The following is an 18,811-nucleotide window of genomic DNA, read 5'->3' as shown; positions in this document are numbered from 1 at the left end:
TGGACACGCGCGTTGCGCGTGCATTCTGTGTCAATGAGAACAAAATTTTCAAACAAGACCAAAGAATATTCATAAATATATTTGATTTACAAAATAAATAAATAAAAATTGCATGTTCTTGAAAATGATAGACTTTAATTGTATTTAACTAATTCAATATAAGAAAAAACCTGCCTCACAAAATTAACTAACTTTTTATGGGTGGTAATAATAATTGAAATATAAGAAAATAAATCTAACTACTAAATGCTAAAAAATAGTCTACTAAATAAAAAAAATTGCATGTCCACCAATAGCAACTTAAGCTACGTTTGATTTATCCAAGAGCATTCAAAATTATGGAAAAAAAGATTGAGGACCAAAGCATGTCTCAAGAAGAAGAAAAGATTGTCATGTTTAATTTATTAGTATTATTTATGATAAATCAATTCATAAAAGTCATCAATTGTCTTTTTTCAAATGGTAACATCATTTAGCATGGAAAGAGGTGTCGAATTAATTACTGATATACCTAATCAATAACACCATTGGAAGGTACTCCCTCCGGTCCAAAATAAGTGATTTTTTGACCTTTTTCTTGTGGTCCAAAATATGTGATTTTTTCAGATTTCAAAAATGAATTAATTATTTTTTTCCTACATTGTCCTTGAAGTAAATGGTGTTGGAATATGTGTTAGGAGTGTTTATGTGAGATAGTAAAGGTTAATATGGTCAATTCCATTGTTAATTAATGCTAAAAGATGGATTTCTTAATTTGCGTGAAAACATCCAAAAAATCACTTATTTTGAACATGAGGAAGTAACTCAGTTGATCCATGGGACCAAAAACACCTAGTGCCACTCAGAGGTGTTCCTTTATTTTTTTCATGGCGATCTCCCAAAACTTTTTTTTTTGATGAATTCAATATATAGATATAGATTAAAAGTCTAAGAGGATCGAAAAGCCAAAAAACATTTTAAAAAAAGATACCAACTGAAATTCTACATATTTCAACTTTCTAGCATTATGCAAGAAAGTTCAAATAGCGTATTCTTAGTTTATGAAACCGTCAATATCTCGTAATAAAAAAATTTAATGAATATTTTCTAAAGATATTTTTGTGGATATCTGTTGAAGATCTCAAAAAAAAAGATACCAATTTACACGTATCTTATCCAACTGAATCTAGGTTAAAATATTTATGTCACTTCCACGGTTCCACCTAAGTAGTTTTTCTTGCTGTGACCAATAACCATGGGGGTGCTCCTTTGAGACATTGAGCAGTATACTTTGAATTTTTTAATTAAATATATATATATATATATATATATAAAATAGAAGATAACAAGGATGTGAAATAGTCTACAAATTTAACAAAGAGCTATAATGAATTATAAATATAAACGTATAATAAAGAAGTTAAATGGTGAAGTGAGCAGCCAATTATGGATAATTAATAACCTTCACTAATCAGTTAAACGGTAAATACATGATGTATTCTACTTGTATATTCATATTGAGCAGTCGTAAAGACTTGCTAATACTTATGAATCGGAATTGAATAATGACTCTAACTTCAGAAATTTGCAGAAGTAATAAATTAGAGTGAGAGATACGTAGGATTATTATCATTAAAAATAAATGTCTAAAGCTTGTATATACAATAAATGTGCTCAATTTTATCTTTGTTATTCATTATAATGTATAATTACATTTTTATTCAACAATGTTAAAGTAGTATTGTTAAATTGAAGGGTAAAATGGTCGTTTAGATTTTGAAGGATATTTTAGTAAAATAACTTTACCCAAAAGTTTTCACACTTATAATATAGTATGATACGATGATATGATATAAATTCATAACTTTTGTTTCATGAGACCCCTACCTAAGATTACCCTTTTCATTTCGTATTTGAAATTGTAATGGTGTCTTATATATCGCATACACAATATTCACCTTAGTATTTCAGTATTCTCAATTGTCAATTAATCTATATATTCTTTCTCATTTGGACTATTCCCCTCTATTAACGCTTCTACTTCCCCTTCTTGTCATTATCATCTACATGTACGTCCATTTATAGAAAGCTTTAGTGATGACAAATCGATGGATATTCCTCACCTATCTCTTCTGTTAAAAGATGCCCCCGCTGAAACAGGTCAATTTGTTATTCTCCAATTAGAGAAAGAAAAATAGAAAGGAAAAAAATAACTTTGGATGATGAAATGAAACTATCCTATTTAAAATGGCATGTTTCCGTCACGTTTTGCTTACATAGTCAGTTAACAACAATATTCGGCCAAGAGATCAATTCAATCAAGTCGAAAACCAAACTTTTGGCCCTGCATCAGCTGCTTAGTAGCGAGCATATTGATTTGGGGTCTATTTGATTGCATCACTGAATAAATAAATAATAAAAAAAAAGCACCAGAACAGTCTTACGGATGTCATATTGTATAACTTTGGGGCGTTCTAGAGCGATCAGTCTAAATTTTGTGTCAAAACTATCAGCCAAAAGAATAGCCTACAATGGTGCACGACCCAATTTCTCTTCTGCGTCTTCTCCACTATTCCCCCACTTTTGTTTCCTCCCTTCTTAACCACCATACTGCTTAGTCAAATACTAATTATGTCACGTGTAAATAAAATTCTCCAAACCTAGATGGTTATTACCAAAAAAGTAAAACAAGTGCAGAAACCCGAGCAAACGTATTAAACCCCATGTTTTCACACGCAAAAGTACATTATAAGTCAATTAATATAAGCTATAAATGAGATCATCTTTGAAAGTATATAAAGTAAGTTAATCATGTTACATTGGAGGTTACAAATATTTAAAATCATGACCGGCAAGTATCAAGAAGGTTGGAAGGTTTAGAAGCTAAATGAATCAAAAAAAATAAGTTTCATCGAAAGTCGGCAAGTTGGGAATATTATAACCAGTACTTTTGGGGTGAGACTAGATGCTTACAGGATAAGGAGGTTATGTTATGAGTTATTTTAGTCGTATGATAGTCGTATGTTATGTTTTGAAGTCAAGCGAGTTGTGGAACAAAAGTTGGCAAAGGTCATCACAAGTTACATTCGTAAATGTTATGAAAATTAGGTCAAATGTAGCTGAGCTTTTCTCCCAATACACTTGGAACTACGAGATTCTCTACCTACCAAAATGAAGATCTACGAGTCTAGTTTCTAACACATTAAACCGTTTGTCAATACGACATTGGAGTTGAGAGATATTCACGTTTTTGTGAGACCGCGCAAGCAGCCCCTATGGGACCCACTTGGTCGGTGGCCGACCCTCACCTATTTATCTCGTTTTTGGGATGAGCTTTTCTCATTTTTCGACCTTCTTCCATCCTCACACTCTCCAAACCCTGTCAAAAAGTTCCCCCAAGGCTCCAAATAAAATACACCATAATCCAACATCAAAACTAACCAAAGGTGAAGAATAACCCCTTTATGGTATTGTGATTTGAATAAGGATGATGATGAGCTAAGTTAAGCTTACGGTTTGAATTGTATCTACTACCTAAGGTATGCTTAACATACTTTTGATAATGTTTAAGGTTAATTACATGTTGGTTGTGGTGTTGTACTGAAGATTACATGATAGCATTAGAGAGGGGAAGAGATGTTGTTATCTTTTGTTGGGTTGTTTTAAGGCTCTCTCTCTTTCTATATATATATATATATATATATATATATATATTGGGGAAAATAACTTGATTATGATATGGTATCTGTTGTTATGCATGTCTATATGTTTATCAAGTGAATTGATGAAAGAAACATATGAAACTTGAGATTGGAAGTGAAGATTAGTTTAAGTCAATTATATGGTACTGTATTGCCATTTAGGGCTGTTGTAAGCTAAACATAACTTGGATTTCGACTTCAAGATACTGTAAAAGGTAAGTATATTGTGTTCTTGCATGTGCTTAAGGTTATCTTAATGTTGAATAAGTTAAATGGATGGACTAGACATGAACTAGTCAATAAAATTGCTAATTGAGGATAGTTGGAGTTGTGGATTATTTTCGTTGTTATAAATAAATGGTATAAGGATGGAATCATTGATGAATGACTTCATTATCATGTTAATGATCCTGTTAAGTTAAAGTACAAAGTATATAAGGGGTAATATGGGGTATGCAGGTTCCAATCGGAGCTTCTCGCTCGTCGTGAAGTAGTTGTGACTTATTTTTGTCATATGGTGTCTTGATACTTATATGTTGCTGGATTGCTCTGGTTGTGGTTGTTGGTATATCGTATTGGAGGAGGCCCTTGGTACAAGGAAGATGCTGCCGAATTTATATAAACGAACTACTAGCTTAAGTTACGGACTTAGCCTTTACTTAACACTGATTTTAAATCTCTATATGCTATGAAGATTGAGTTGAGTTGTTTGAAAATTTGCTTGGAAGGTATTAAGGACTCAACGGGGTTAATGTATGTTAAGGCTAAACCCTTCTTTTATTTTGGCATGATCTCGTAACTACATGTGTTGGATAACGAGACATAAAGAGAAGTTCGTACTCCTGAATTTATGTACATTATCCTAGTCTCATAAGTTACAGTATTGTCCCTTATTGGGACTTTATATTCAGTAAAGTATTGTCTTCTTTCAGACAAGAGAGAATATATATATATATATACACACATCGAGCTATATTCAGTGGGTAGGCCCCTATTGGGTAGTATTACAGTATTTTCACCACTATCGAGCTCAAGCTATAATTGGTGGGCAGGCCCCTATTGGGCAACCTCCGATCAGATGGTAAGTTATATACCGAGCCTACTGTGGCCAAGCGTCTATGAGCGAGCCCAGAATGACCGAGATACAAAGCCTAGAATGAGCAAGCGCCTATGAGCGAGCCTACTACGCTAGAACAGTTACACGTACCGAGCCTTATAGGGCCAGACGACTATTATACTTACTATATTGAGAGAGTTTAGTCAGTATCAGCAGATAAGCATATATTTAGATTATCTTTGACTCCCAGTTACTTTCAGTTATTATATTATCAGTTTAGTTTTAACTTTCAGTTATTTTGTTGCCTTACATACTCGGTATATTATTTCGTATTGACGTCCCTTTTGCTGGGGACACTGCATTTTATGCTTGCAGGTCTTGATAGACAGCTGGAGATCTTCCCAATAGACTGAGTCAAACATCAGCTTAGTTGGTAAGCTCCACTTCCTCGGATTTATGAGGTCTAGACCTTGGAGTCCATATTATATATACATGTTTGATGGGTAGGTCGAGGCCCCTATCCCGAGCATGATACAATTTAGTTATCTCTAGAGGCTTGTAGATGAGTCATGTATATTTTGTATATCAGTATTGTGGCCTTGTCAACCCTATGTACATGTTCAGTTTTGTATTGCTGGTTGTACACGTTCATGGCGGCATCGTCGGTCTACACAACTATATATATATATATATATATATGAACTTTTGAGTATGTTTACCCCTCATATGAGAGAAGTGTTATTTTCACAAGATTCAGAATATGGCCTCGTCGGCTTTGATTGGTATTGTCAGTTTGCAGGTAGGCCTCATTGGACTAAGTTGAGGGTTACGCCTCCAGAGTTCACATCTATACAGTGGTACGCTCGGGCCGAGTATGGCACCGGGTGCCGACCATACCTCCCTAGGCTTGGGGCGTGACAAAACGGTAAACTAAAATCATCAAACAAAGGTTCTAAGAAAAAGACCAAGTGGGCGTTTGGACAAAAGAATTGTGAAATTTCGGTAAAAAAATTCAAGTGAAAATAATATTTGAAAATTAGAGTTGTGTTTGGACATGAATACAATTTGGAACCGTTTTTAAATTTTTGTGAGTGATTTAAAATTTGAAAAATAAATTTTTGGAGTTTCTCAAATTCTCGAAAAATCCAAAATTCAATTTCAAGTGAAATTTCAAATTTTTATGGACAATACTGATTACGAAAAAAGTAATAAAAATTCCAAAAAAAAAAAGGTGAATCCCCCCCCCCCCCCCTAAAACTCGGACGTAAAAGAATGAACATAAAGTAGGGTATTGGCTGGAGATTTGGAGTTACGTAATTGGGTGAAGGTAAAATAGAATTATTAAAAAATGAGAAAGAGAAATAAGAAGTTGTCTTTTGGGGCGGAACCTTAGCCGAAGACGAAACAAATCACAGCAGAATATATTTTTACCAAAAAAAAGCAAACGACTATTAAAAAAAGATATTTTGTTTCCATCCACATAGGAACTAGAATAATAAAAAAAGAGTCCGAGTAGGGACAAATCTGTAAGTGTGCAGAATCTTCTTTTTTCGACCCTAAGTTAAGCTAAGCCCTATATATAATTGCACAAAGCTTGCTTGTTTGATAAGCTAATTAATTGTTCGTGAAAAAAAAGGAGAAGAAATACAGAGAAATGGCAGAGGAAGGACAAGTCATCGGCGTCCACACGGTTGATGCATGGAACGAGCATCTCCAAAAGGGAATTGATGACAAAAAACTGGTAACCAACCCTCGTCTTTTCTCTGTCGTATCTACGTTGTTTTGTCCTGATTCTGTTGGTTATTTTTTCATTTTTGCTTTTGCCTGTATGATTAGTGGTTCGTTGGGACTTTTTCTCGTATGTTAATTACGGATCAGATCTGGATTTGTTGTCGATTTGGCTCAGTTTATCGTCTAATTATCTCTTATTGTTATAGATGTCTTTCTTTTTTACTTGGTTGGTCGCCGGAAGGCTGGGCTTTTGTCGAGATCGGTAATTGCCGTCTGTCTTTTTGGAAAAAAACTATGGAAAAAGAAAATCAGGCTCTGTGCTTAGTATCAGCCAACACGACGTTCAATTTCGCTGTGACGTTTATCTGTGTTTTAACGTTGTCTCCGTTATGAAGATTGAAGTTTTTAATAATTTTTCACGATTGACTTTTTTTTGTGACTGACAATGGAGGATATTCCATGTCTACCCACAATAAAAAAGAAATAAACATTTCTGGTTCAGCCTTGTTTCTAGTACATCAATGTCGATCAAGGCTTCTAGCAACAACAACAACAGCAACTCAATAAAACCCCACTAGGCTACTAGCATGACAAATAAAAAACTGTGTGGGCTTCTAGCATGACAAATTAAAAACTGTTTTCACCAGGATAACATGACGTTTAGCGTGAGCACCAGTGTTGTCAAAGGGGCGCTTAAAGCGCGCCTAAGCCCTGAAGCGAGGCTCTCGATCAAAACATGTTGAGCCTTCGCCTCGCTTTATGGGCGTTTTAGTATCGCATAAGGCTCTAAGACATACTATTTCTTGCCAATGAGTCTAATTATGAAAAGACAGACATTAAATAATTGATATTTCACTTTATTGTAAGTTTTTTCAATTTCTTTGTCCATATAGTATTTGTTATTCATGCTTATAATTATTAGTCTCGGACTACAAATACATAATTTTACTTTTTCTCCAGTTGCGCCTTTTTTCATTAAAGCTCACTCTTTATTTGCACTTTGCACTTAAATCCCCAACAGACCTTAGAGCTTTTTTGCACTTTTCGCCTTTAATAACAGTGGCGAGCACAAAAGTTGTTCTTTTTTCAAGTATTTGAACTTTTGCTCCGTATTGCTTGCGTAAAATAATCATTATTATTAAATTTTAGTATTCAAAAATATTACAATATCATTTTCTTCATATAGTCGATCTTGTATCTTGTATATGCAATTGTTATGTGCCCTCAACTTGTATATCCACCTTAAAAGATATCCAGAAAATGAACCAAAGGTACCAAATGTATCCTACGTGCTTTAAAATATATGGTCAACCACATCAGCTTCTTGAGTTCTGCACCGTAAAGCTTCTTGCTTATGATGCCAATTTTCCAATCCGACCCAGTACTATATCATGGTTCGGTTAACCTTTCCTTATTTATGGGGATGCAAACATAAGTAGTTGTATGTGCGTTTAACTGTTTAAGGGTAACTAGTGGCCTAGTTAAATACACGTAGCCCTCTGTTTTCTATTTCCTTCAGATTCTCTATTATTTTAATTGCTCATATTACTTCTGTTGCAGATAGTTGTGGACTTCACTGCTTCTTGGTGTGGTCCCTGTAAGTTCATTGCCCCATTCTTTGCAGAGTTGGCCAAGAAGATACCCACTGTTACCTTCCTGAAAGTGGATGTGGATGAATTGAAGGTAAAACTATTGAGCCAAACATTTAATACGTTTTGGTGACTTATAACCAACCCCATTAATGTTATATGGTCAACAAATTAGGAATTACATTTCTTAGTACGAATGGTCTATTATAAATATTGATGTCTTATTTCTTTGTCGCAGTCGGTAGCTACTGATTGGGCTGTGGAGGCAATGCCAACTTTCATGTTCCTTAAGGAGGGGAAGATTGTTGATAAGGTGGTAGGAGCCAAAAAAGATGAGCTGCAGCAGACCATTGCCAAGCACATCAGTAGTACCTCAACAGCCTAATAATATGCTTTACTCTATGTCATATTTGCGCTTGGTTTAGTGACATCTATCTTAATATGAGCAAGAACTCATTTAGTTTTTGTTGGATATTACAAGTTCTTACTAGTAAGTCAAATATTTATCCGTAGTTTGAACTGTCCTTATCCAAACAAAAGTTGATTTCTTGCCTCTTAATAGTTCTGCAATGGAGTATTGCCAATCAATCGCTCAAACGAATGTTGAAAGTGTTCATTATTATGTTATTTATTGATGATTTTATTTAAGAAATCGAGTCTTCTCCAAATAGGTTCGTTCGATTTGAATTAATTAATAAATAGTATAGTAGTTTTATCAAGTCTGATTCAAAAACATGAAATCATCTCCTGCCATGGTGAAGAATGTATAGCCATGAACGGCATGCATAGAGTGCCAGGACTTTAAACTTTGAATGAATCTTTTTGAATAATGTGATTTTGAAGTCATGAACAATTCTTTGATCCAGCAGTATAGGTTGCAACCGAATAGAGTATTTCAGGCATAGATGGTTGATATAGTTAACTTCAAATAGTTGGTAGCTGGAAGCATAATTCTTTGAATGAATCTTTTTGAAGAGACGTCGACTAGCACTAATTTAAGGTTTGCTAGTACCAGAAACCAAAACTTGAACTGCTGTCCACTCTCATCTTTTTCTCCTTCAAACTGAAAGTGAAACATCGGTCCTCTTTGGTATAAGAAGATTTGTATAATCCAAACCTTTGGTATAAGAATATCTGAATAATCCAAACAAGCAGTAATCACAGCAGCTACAGTAGAAGGAGTCAAAACACCAAGAAATCGATGCACGGTTCAAACCAGAACACTGGTCCCTGTGCTTCTCATATGTAGGCTGTAGCATTTAACATGATCATCTCATATGGCACTGGTTGCATGAAAAGGAAAGAAAACATGGATGTAAATACACTTTTCCATTGAATTCTTTCTACCAACTGCACAATACAGACAATTATAAGGGTCATACTAGGATCCGTTCCTAACATGAACCTAAGGGGTTTGATTTTCCCAGGAAGACAAGCTATCACACTGACTAAACAGTACATAACAACGACGCTTATCTGGTCCACATTTCCAGTATAAAAGCAGAAAGGGACCAGACTGCATTCTACGATGGAAGTTGCATTTTGGAACTCCCAGCGTCTACAAACTCATCTATAATATGCTATCTTCTCAGAGTCCCCTTCGGCACCCCAATATTAATACTATCTAATGAACTCATATCATAAGTTTTCCTCAACAACATTAGCATTCATCAACCAAACTACTACCTCCTACTTCCTATGCTCTCACTACTTTATTCTTACCTCTCACTAGTCTTTTCCTCATGGGTGTACACTAAGTTATGCAATATTTGAACAATTTTTTTTTCTTTTGTACTCTTCAATTCTGGGTAGGTGTACAATGTGCTTCTACAGACAACCGCTTCAATACGTTAGGGCAGGGATCTCCGAAGTTGCTATTTGCTATTGTCACAGCACATCTTTGACGTCCTAGACATTTCTGGCAAAGTTAAAAGAACAAAATCTGTGAGTCATAAGATGTTAGGTGGCCAAGTAAGTGGTCAAAATAAAGTGAACAACTTTTTTCTTGTCCCCGTTAACTGCTAACAAAATAAGACAAAAGGGTACCTTTTCTACAACAGCATATGAGGTAGGAGCATGGCAAGGTCCTTGCTGGAAGCTCCCACAGGTTCCAAGAGGAGTTCCAAAGCTCGCAAATTTAATGGAGGAAATAGACTGACCAGGAGCGCAGTGAATGCGGACTTTAGGTAGGTGAAACTCTTCCGTTCTGCCATAGTTCTCCATTTGCCAATTCTTAATATTTGGATGATATTCAGCAACATCGGCACAAACGCTGCTGACTGTTCTCTTCACAAGAGAAATTCTTGTGGGATCTCCCCCTAATTCTTCAAAAAGCACCAATAGATTTTGAGTGGGTCTTAACCAAGACCGAGGAACATGATACCTGAAACAATGAAATCTTTAAGTTGCCAATACAAGAAACTCCAGTTTCTAGTTTCTAATGGTATGTGTGAACCGAATGTAATGTATAGCTGAGAAGAGCTGGTTTACCATTTTTGAGTTGGTTGCCCACATCCCAGCTGACATTTTGGAGGGCGAAAATTTCCAGAATAATGGCAACCATTGCAATCTCCAGTAGCATATGCAGTCCAATATCTACCAATACTCTGGCCATTAATCCACACTTGACCTTTACCCATACTGCTCATGTCCAAAGCCAATGGCTCATCTCCATCGGGTGTATTGAAGTAAGCCTGCAATATGGTGAGTTGTAAGATACAGCTACAATCACTTGCATGTTGGAATATATTTCTTCTATTTCATACCTTATGCCACGTTAAAGGTTGTTGTCTCTGTGCAATTAATGAACCCTGCATCCAGTCAACGGCAGAAATACCATTTGGAGAAACAAGATTCATGGCCTCCCCTTTGAGCCCAACCTGTTAGTAAGTCCAAATTAGTAAAAAAGGTTGCAGTTGAAATAATTAACGATTGATTGAACAATAGTGCTGTAATTTAGCCCACCTGATATGTCCACTTTGCCCAGGACAAGTCCCATTTCCCCTGGTCTAGGCCATGAATTGCAACAGGTCCCAGTACTCCAGTGCTCCATGTTTCAAAATGTCCACCCATGTTCTTCAGAAACAAACAGAATCTTAAGATTTTAGAGTACATTGAAAAATGTATACATGATCTCAGGACTGTAAATGGGCTACAAATTTTTGCTTCAACATATCAGCGATGGTGATGAATAATAGCTACAGTCACACTGAGGAGCTGGTTTCCTTTCCCTTCCTTTTCTGATAAACTTTTTCCTATCCCTTTATTGATTTCCACATAGGTATATAGATAGTAGTAGTAGTAGGTATATATAATGAAAGAATGCACAATGGCCTCTCACACTGCAAGGTAAGCAGCATGAAGCTGTATTTGTCTTGTCCTCTCAAGTTTCAAGCCTTTGCCAGCCCCCAGCGAAAAAGAAGGGAAAAACCTTGTCTATCAGTTATCATTAACTCTACTGAAAGTAGGCATTAAGCATGCTCAATAGTTTTAAGCTACGCATAATTTTAATGAGCTCTCTCAGATTTATTACTTCCTTCACTTCCTGGTACCAGCATATGGTTTTGCACTAGCATAGTAATTACTGATACTGTAGTTGATTAGTGATTCTGGTATAGGTTAGTGATGCTACACACCTATTGTTGACTTCAGTGGGAGCTATTGAACCATAGAAATTTATTTTATTTGCTTTATGAGTTATTTGGATTTGAGCTTATCTCAACTATGCACACTATTTGGAAGGCTGAAGGTGATTAAACTAACCGGCAGTCCGACAGCCACGCTTAGCAGTGAAATTCTGTTTGTGCCAGCACGAAGATTGACTTTTCCTTTAAATACGAATCTCCTATTCTTCCTCGTCCCAAATGCAGAACCTATAACATGCGTAGGACAAAATTAGCCAAGTGTAAGCATACTTTGTAGATAACTTTTGATGAGAAAATATTGACTGCATTACCTGAGAGCTGTCCATTAATAAACACATGAAGAGCATGGCCTGTTGACTCAACTATTAGAGTAGGGAGCTCTCCACCATGTAGGAAGGACTCAGTTGAACCAATATCAACACTGTACGCAGGGGAAACATTTATGCTTATGTCACATAAAGCTAGCATTTCATGTCACGACTCATAAATAGCAAAGAAATAAAGCATCACTGGTAGGTAGGCAATCCAGTCCTCCTGAGAAGCAAATTGAGACAGGTTCAAAAGCACTGATACCAAACTAAACTCACCTAGTTATGTACCACAAATAGTCACTTGTATCTCTGGTAACGTTTATTTGTTCCAAGAGACCAAAAGAACGAATTGATGAGCTGTCATCCAGTGCAGATATATCTTCATTGTAACTCTCCCAAGATAGCATCTCCGAATTAGTTGGTAGCATTTCCATCTTTGATGTTTGAACTCCAACCTGCACGTAAAATGTGGAAGCAGTTAAGTCCTTGCTATCAGAGTTCTTTTGCAAGTAACGTGTAGGAACTCAAACTTATAGAAGAAGCTAAAGCAGCTAATGAGTATTTTTGAATGTACACAAGTTTCCGAGCCGGTGTATTACGTACTTTGGCTGTGTTGAAGACTACATTTCTGCAGTCAGGAAGGATGCTAATGGACCAAGGAGGCAAATTATAGTGCATGTTGTTGAACATTACTCTTGCAGCAGATTTCCAGTCATTGTTTGACAGGAAAGCAGCACAATCCCCTGTCTCTGAAGAGTACACGTATGCCTACAGTAACAGCAAATATTCAATGAGAAACTGCTGATAATGAACCACGGCAACAAGATTAATGACACCAATGCAGAATTTTATACCTGTTGAAGGTTTCCTAAGGATGTGATTGCTGGATCTGCAGAAACTAAGGCTTTCTCACACATCTTGACAGCTTTATGAAGCTCCTTGAGATGGCCATATTTTGGCTGTCTTATTAGACCTGTCAAACGAAAGGGGCATTGAAGAGTTATTTTCTCTTTCAGTTAAGTGAATTGCCAAATGACATAGTCAAATTATTATGTTGCAAATTTCTTTAAGCACACACAAACTAGAGAAAGGAAGACGCACGAAAATCCTTACAGCATGAGATATCAGCAAAGTAAAATGGTTTCATCAATCATTTTACAATATCAGAGACCAACACAACTTTTTTAATAGAATATTCAGAAGCTGTGAATCTAAATTTACACAAGAACAGGTGACGAACAAGTAAACTAAAGCTCTGCACTCACCGTACTCATCAATTGGAGCATCATAGTCATAGCTAGTAGTGATGAATGGGCCTCCTGCGGATCGTCCAAAGTTCGTGCCCCCATGGTACTATCAGGCAAAAAGAGGAAATGTCGTTACCATATGAGACTCTATATATGCATGCTTATGATCTATATAAAGAATATCTACATCAGGCATTTATTGAAACAGTTTAATGAAAACTAACCATGTAATAGTTAACAAAAGATCCTCCTCTTTGTATAAATTGAGCTACAGCAAATGCCAAATCCTGAACTGGCCTCTGATGAAGGGTACCGCCAAATTCCGAGAACCTTACAATGCATTGAAAATAGAGTCAAACATGACCTGACTTCGAACATAATCAAAACTTGAACATAATCAAAACTTGAGATTACATACCAACCACTCCAAGCCTCAGTCCAGATTGTGGGTTTGTATGGTTTGTTTGGGAAGAAATTATCACAGTAGAAACCATTACATGTATTGATCTGTTATCAACAGCAGGAAAAATTATGTTAGAGGTTATAGAACTGTTTGCAGAGCCTAAAGATTTAGACTGCAAATTTATGGATTTTATTAGAACCTGGAGCAAACAAATAGAGGCTCAAGAGGAGCAAAAACTTTTCGGTTCATACTAGAAGGTGCAAAATTACTTTACACTATCAAGTCACTTAAAAGCTAATTATAGGTCAATTTTATAGCAAGCATGAACAATGGTAAGCGAGTTGTTATAGCAGGTAAACCTACATTGAACAATTACGATCCTTTCATATTGTCGGTCTATTATAGGTTAAACTAAATTAAACTTAAAAAAAAGCTATAAATAAACAATGCGGACTGACTACTACTGTTATGCCAAATAAAAGTAGGAGAAGCTCTAACAACTGAGTTTGCATACCACAGGATCCGGAGCATCTTCTTCCTTGCACATGACCCAGGGGACACCTGTATCCAATCCAACTGCCATATTTGCAGCCCATGTTGAATACTGATGGCCCGTTGCTCCGAGTGCCTTGGCTTGCGGCCCGTACTCATTCTCAATCTGCAATAGCAGCAGATCAGACAGAAAGTTACATGAGAATTGAACTAGTTCTAGTTGAATTTGGCTTTCGCAAACAGAAGAAATAGTATAATGAACAAATTGGAGTAAAAGATATACCTGGGATAGTATGATTGGACCACCCTGAGACTCGAATAGGTTATGACTCTTCATCAAGTTAACAATTTTCTCAGCATACCCTTTCATTGCATTCTGCCATGACCATAAAACAATTAAACTTTCATTAACAACCCAACATATACAAATGATAAATATTCTTCAAAAGCTAATGTTTTTTTTAAGGGGGAAATTGAGACCTTGAAAGGTTCATTATCTGCTCTGAAGCTAATGCCTGGTACATACTTCAGCCATACTGGAAACCCTCTGTAGTATTGACAGTAAAATTAGTACAAGTATGAAATTACCACTTGTCTTTATTAGATCTAAAGAAGAGCTAAAAGAAGAAGAAATGTACCCAAAATTCCACTCTGCACAAACATAAGGGCCAATTCTAAGATGAGCATAGAGGCCTGCTTTCTGAATTGTCTTTATAAACCTCACCAGGTCATATCTTCCTTCAAAATTGTACTAAAACCCCCACAAAGAACATGAAAAAAGATTTAATCTTTGAGCACAAGACATGAGTAAAAACAAGCTAATTGTACAGAAATAGTAGAGAAATGAAGTACATTGCCAGGAGAAGGCTCGTGAACATTCCAAAACACATAGGTTTCAACCACATCCAAACCTCCTTCTTTTGCTTTGTTTATCAGATCTTCCCACATCTACAAAACCACATTTTGAACCTAACTTCATAAACAACTTCACACTAAAAAACAAGAAAAAAAGAGAGCATAAAATGGGCAAGAATTAGAGTACCTCAGGGGTGCTTCTTGGGTAATGTATAGAACCAGAAAAAAGTAATCTTCTTTGACCATTAATGACAATGGCTTTCCTATCATAGGTAACATCACACTGAATCAACTCACAACTGATAAACAACACTATACACCACAGTATAACCCACTTCTGAACTGAGTTAACCTCCATTATTCCACCTCCTTTTACCTCTGTATCTTACAAACACATTCAAGAACACAACTTTCCTTTTTGGGTGGAGGGAATTTTGAAGCAAGATCAAGAATCTTGGAGCAAAAAGCTAATAAAAGTGGGGAAATATGTGGAGGGGTGGGACTTAATTGCAATGTGACTGTGAGCACCACACCACACCACACTGCTTCTGTCCAAGTAATTGCCTCTTTCTCCACCTCAAAACTATAGTTGTAAGTCTTGGAAGTGTAAATACAAGTTATATATAGAGACAGTTGTAATGTAATGTACAGCTTTAATTCACTATTGCCGAGAGAAAATAAAAAAGAGAGAGAGAGAGAGAGAGAGAAAGTTATAAGTGCGTGACTGTGAGCTCAACACTCAAAAAGAAGTAAAAATATAGTTTAATAAGTTAAAGCACATAGTAGTAAAAGAAGCTGACAAACAGAAAAAAGAACAGGATTATCATGTGTAAATCTAAGAGGCTTTCCCATTATTTTATTTTTATTTTTATGGGTGCTTGCTTTCTAGTAGGATGACACGGTTTCGAGCAGTGAAAACAACCTCTTGTAGAAATACAGGATAAGATTGCGTAAAATAAATCTTTGTGATCCAACTCTTCTTCGAGCCCCGCACATAAGAGGAACTTAGTGCTCCGAACTGCTGTTGCGGCCAAACGCACACGCAAGCGCACGCGGTCGTCAAGTAATAAAGTGACTAAAAGTCGGATGTCGATCCCACGAGGACTTATAATTAACTATTAACTAAATTAGACGATCCTAATTATCTAAACAAGAATAAAACCAAGAAGTATTTGATTCTAAACTAATTAAAATAAATAAAAACAAATAATGAACTTTGGACAGAGAAAGAGCAGATTTTTATGATATCAATGTAATGAAAACGATCTATGATAGGATCCTCCTTGGTCCTTTTTACATAACACTCTCGGCCGTCCAAGAGGACGGGTTATGGGCTATCTAACATTCCTATTCTATTCTTCAATTGAATTGACTAACCAATTTATCTAGTTTATTGGTTGACAGGGTTAATATTGCTCATAAGAATCTGTCGAGTTCTTACTCGCCTATTCAAGCTAACCTAACGCCTATATGTCTATGGAATTAGAATCAACAAGAACGCATTTATAATTCCTGTAAATCAACCAAGCAAGGCAATTAGGTATATGTCTATCCTAACCGCGAATCCGTTCCCTGAGGCCCAGGTTCAAGAACTTGCTCTACTCAATCCTATATGCAATTTAGAATTCCCACTTTCGAGTTCAATTCTAGATTCGTAGATAGTATTCAATTGGTGATCAAGCAATCAAATAATTAAGTGCGGGATTGAATAAATAAACCAATATGATAAATTAAGAAATCAAAATCAATATCCGAATAACAATAGTCATGAAAGAACCACAACCCTAGACGTGAAGTTTAGCTCCACATAGACATGGTAGCAAAACAACAAATCATACAAAGAAACATAAAAAGACTAAGTTGGTGGAAGAAAAGATGAAACCCGGCCTCCACGGCGGCTCTGTGCTCTTCCTTGGTCAAAAATTGCTCTAAAAAACGTTCTCCTATGTATATATACCAAGTAGGGTTGGGCCCAAACAATTATACCTTCTCCAATGTAAAAAATGACACTTTTCCCGGGCTTAACTAGCGCTGCAGCGCATTTGACCGCGCATCTGGCCGCGCTAGTTGGCTGACTTTCTGTTTCTGGGCGCGCTAAAACTAGCACGGCCGCGCATCTGGGCATTTTTCACCCTGTTCCGTTCCGAATTTAGAAAAACGTAAAACATGAAAGTTGTAGCCCTTCGAGTTAGCTTTCCAACCATATATTGTGGAGCCAAAATGGAGTTCTGAGCTAAAGGTTATGTCTATTTTACTAGACAGTGCGCAATCTGCCTACTGGAGTCTTCGTTCGCTCTAACTATCACCTGTTGACCCCCAAACACGATCCCGGCTTAATTCCTTGAACTTTTACTCAAACTTTAAAGCTCCAAATCACTTGAATTCATTCCATAACATCTATATAGCTCGGAATCACTCCTACAAGGCATAAAACATACAATTAGTGCAAAACACTAGCGATTAAAGCTCAAACTCAATTAAAGTGCAGTAAATTAGAGTGTAATAATCGACTAAAATACGTAATTATAGCCTATCATCAACCGCCCTTTTATTATTTGCTTTCATATCATTATTAATTATTCACACCGTGTAATTAAAATAGGAACCGCTCTTTATAAAAAAATAAATTATTTTCAAGGCTCGAACCCAAAATCATCCTAATACAAACCGTAATGTTTTTTTTTTTTTTTTGGGTTATTGGGTGAAATTAAAGTATTCTGGCGGGAGAGTAATTCTGGCGCATTAATGAAATGAGTGCAGGATTTGCGGGGTCATTATTTAATTAGTGTCAAATAGGTGGCTAGATTTATTTTCAAAAATCTTTGTTAAGCCTTTTAAAAATGTTTTGCTTTGCAGATAAGGAGTCGTGTTTCAAGTATTTGTTACAGGAAGCAATGTTATTCAGTACCCGTTTTTCCTAGCTGTCACTGCAGATGGTCAAACTATACATGTGATATTTAAGATCCACAGAATTTTAATTTCAAGTCATTTAATTGTTATTTGTTGACATATAATTAAAAATGAAATCCAAGATTCCTAATCTGACCTGATGAGAATATTTTAAATGATTTGAAAATTTAAACTTTTGAATGACGGAATAGATTGTCAAGTGGAAATATCAGTTTCACTGATTTTGAATGACGGAATAGATTGATTAGGAAATTTCCTAAATACTTTTGTATTTTTTTCCAGTGACAAGACAGAACTTCACTTCTTTTTGTATAACAAGTAATGAAGTGTTAAGAGTTGTAACCTTAGATTATAATCATCATTTTGCATCTAATTGTACTTTTAAGTCATTCACATGTGATCATCTGAACTGATTTTGATTATATAAAAACAAATCCTTAAAATTATTCTCTTCAGTTGAAACAAAATTCTGTGTGTTAATCCATAAAAGGACTTATTAATACGAATAGGGGTGTGCATGGACCGGTTTGGTTCGGGTTTTATCAAAACAAAACCAAACTAACTATATCGGTTTGAATTGGTTCGGTTTGGTTCGGGTTTTTTTATTCAATACCAAACCAAACCTAGTCGGATTTTTTAATCAGTTTGATTTGACTATTCGATTTGGTGCGATTTTCAGGTTCGGTTTGTACGCCCCTAAATACGAAATACGAGTTCAATGTAATTTCTCACAGCCCCAACAAAACAAGTTCAGAATTTTCTTTCTTTCCTTTTCCTTGTAACTTTTCGCCATACGGGAGAAGTAAGAATCAACATTTTGTTTTTACTTATGGACAATCTATGTGATTGACAGATAAGTGAATTGTTTTAATGATAAAAATTGCAATCAAGA

The 18,811-nt window shown here is 35.9% G+C and overlaps 2 protein-coding genes across 2 annotated transcripts; one reads left to right on the top strand and one right to left on the bottom strand.

Annotated features, from left to right (window-relative positions):
• On the top strand, positions 6,275-8,673 carry LOC109210518 (thioredoxin H-type 2). The gene is made up of 3 exons (XM_019373944.1): positions 6,275-6,478; positions 8,029-8,151; positions 8,296-8,673. The coding sequence occupies exons 1-3, from the start codon at positions 6,392-6,394 to the stop codon at positions 8,440-8,442; spliced, it is 357 nt and encodes a 118-aa protein (XP_019229489.1). The 5' UTR covers positions 6,275-6,391; the 3' UTR covers positions 8,443-8,673.
• Positions 9,368-15,714, bottom strand: LOC109210509 (beta-galactosidase 3). The gene is made up of 19 exons (XM_019373933.1): positions 15,197-15,714; positions 15,007-15,102; positions 14,793-14,905; positions 14,635-14,701; positions 14,438-14,530; positions 14,177-14,320; positions 13,678-13,766; positions 13,484-13,589; positions 13,278-13,365; positions 12,867-12,985; positions 12,616-12,780; positions 12,289-12,467; positions 12,013-12,122; positions 11,820-11,929; positions 11,022-11,132; positions 10,823-10,936; positions 10,548-10,750; positions 10,104-10,440; positions 9,368-9,975 (listed from the first exon to the last, which is right to left on the bottom strand). The coding sequence occupies exons 1-19, from the start codon at positions 15,365-15,367 to the stop codon at positions 9,856-9,858; spliced, it is 2,535 nt and encodes an 844-aa protein (XP_019229478.1). The 5' UTR covers positions 15,368-15,714; the 3' UTR covers positions 9,368-9,855.

This window comes from Nicotiana attenuata, chromosome 2 (assembly GCF_001879085.1).
Source record: "Nicotiana attenuata strain UT chromosome 2, NIATTr2, whole genome shotgun sequence".
NCBI lineage: Eukaryota > Viridiplantae > Streptophyta > Magnoliopsida > Solanales > Solanaceae > Nicotiana > Nicotiana attenuata.
This window is presented reverse-complemented; position numbering and strand designations above follow the sequence as displayed.

What these genes read in the sequence shown, in the direction of transcription:
- LOC109210518 (XM_019373944.1), top strand. Translation starts at nt 6,392, where the DNA reads ATGGCAGAGGAAGGACAAGTCATCGGCGTCCACACGGTTGATGCATGG. An exon ending in GAATTGATGACAAAAAACTG is followed by an intron (nt 6,479 to 8,028) that starts GTAACCAACCCT and finishes CTTCTGTTGCAG; the next exon opens with ATAGTTGTGGACTTCACTGC. An exon ending in TGGATGTGGATGAATTGAAG is followed by an intron (nt 8,152 to 8,295) that starts GTAAAACTATTG and finishes TCTTTGTCGCAG; the next exon opens with TCGGTAGCTACTGATTGGGC.
- LOC109210509 (XM_019373933.1), bottom strand. Translation starts at nt 15,367, where the DNA reads ATGGAGGTTAACTCAGTTCAGAAGTGGGTTATACTGTGGTGTATAGTG. An exon ending in ACGAGCCTTCTCCTGGCAAT is followed by an intron (nt 14,906 to 15,006) that starts GTACTTCATTTC and finishes TGGGGGTTTTAG; the next exon opens with TACAATTTTGAAGGAAGATA. An exon ending in CAGATAATGAACCTTTCAAG is followed by an intron (nt 14,531 to 14,634) that starts GTCTCAATTTCC and finishes TGGTCATGGCAG; the next exon opens with AATGCAATGAAAGGGTATGC.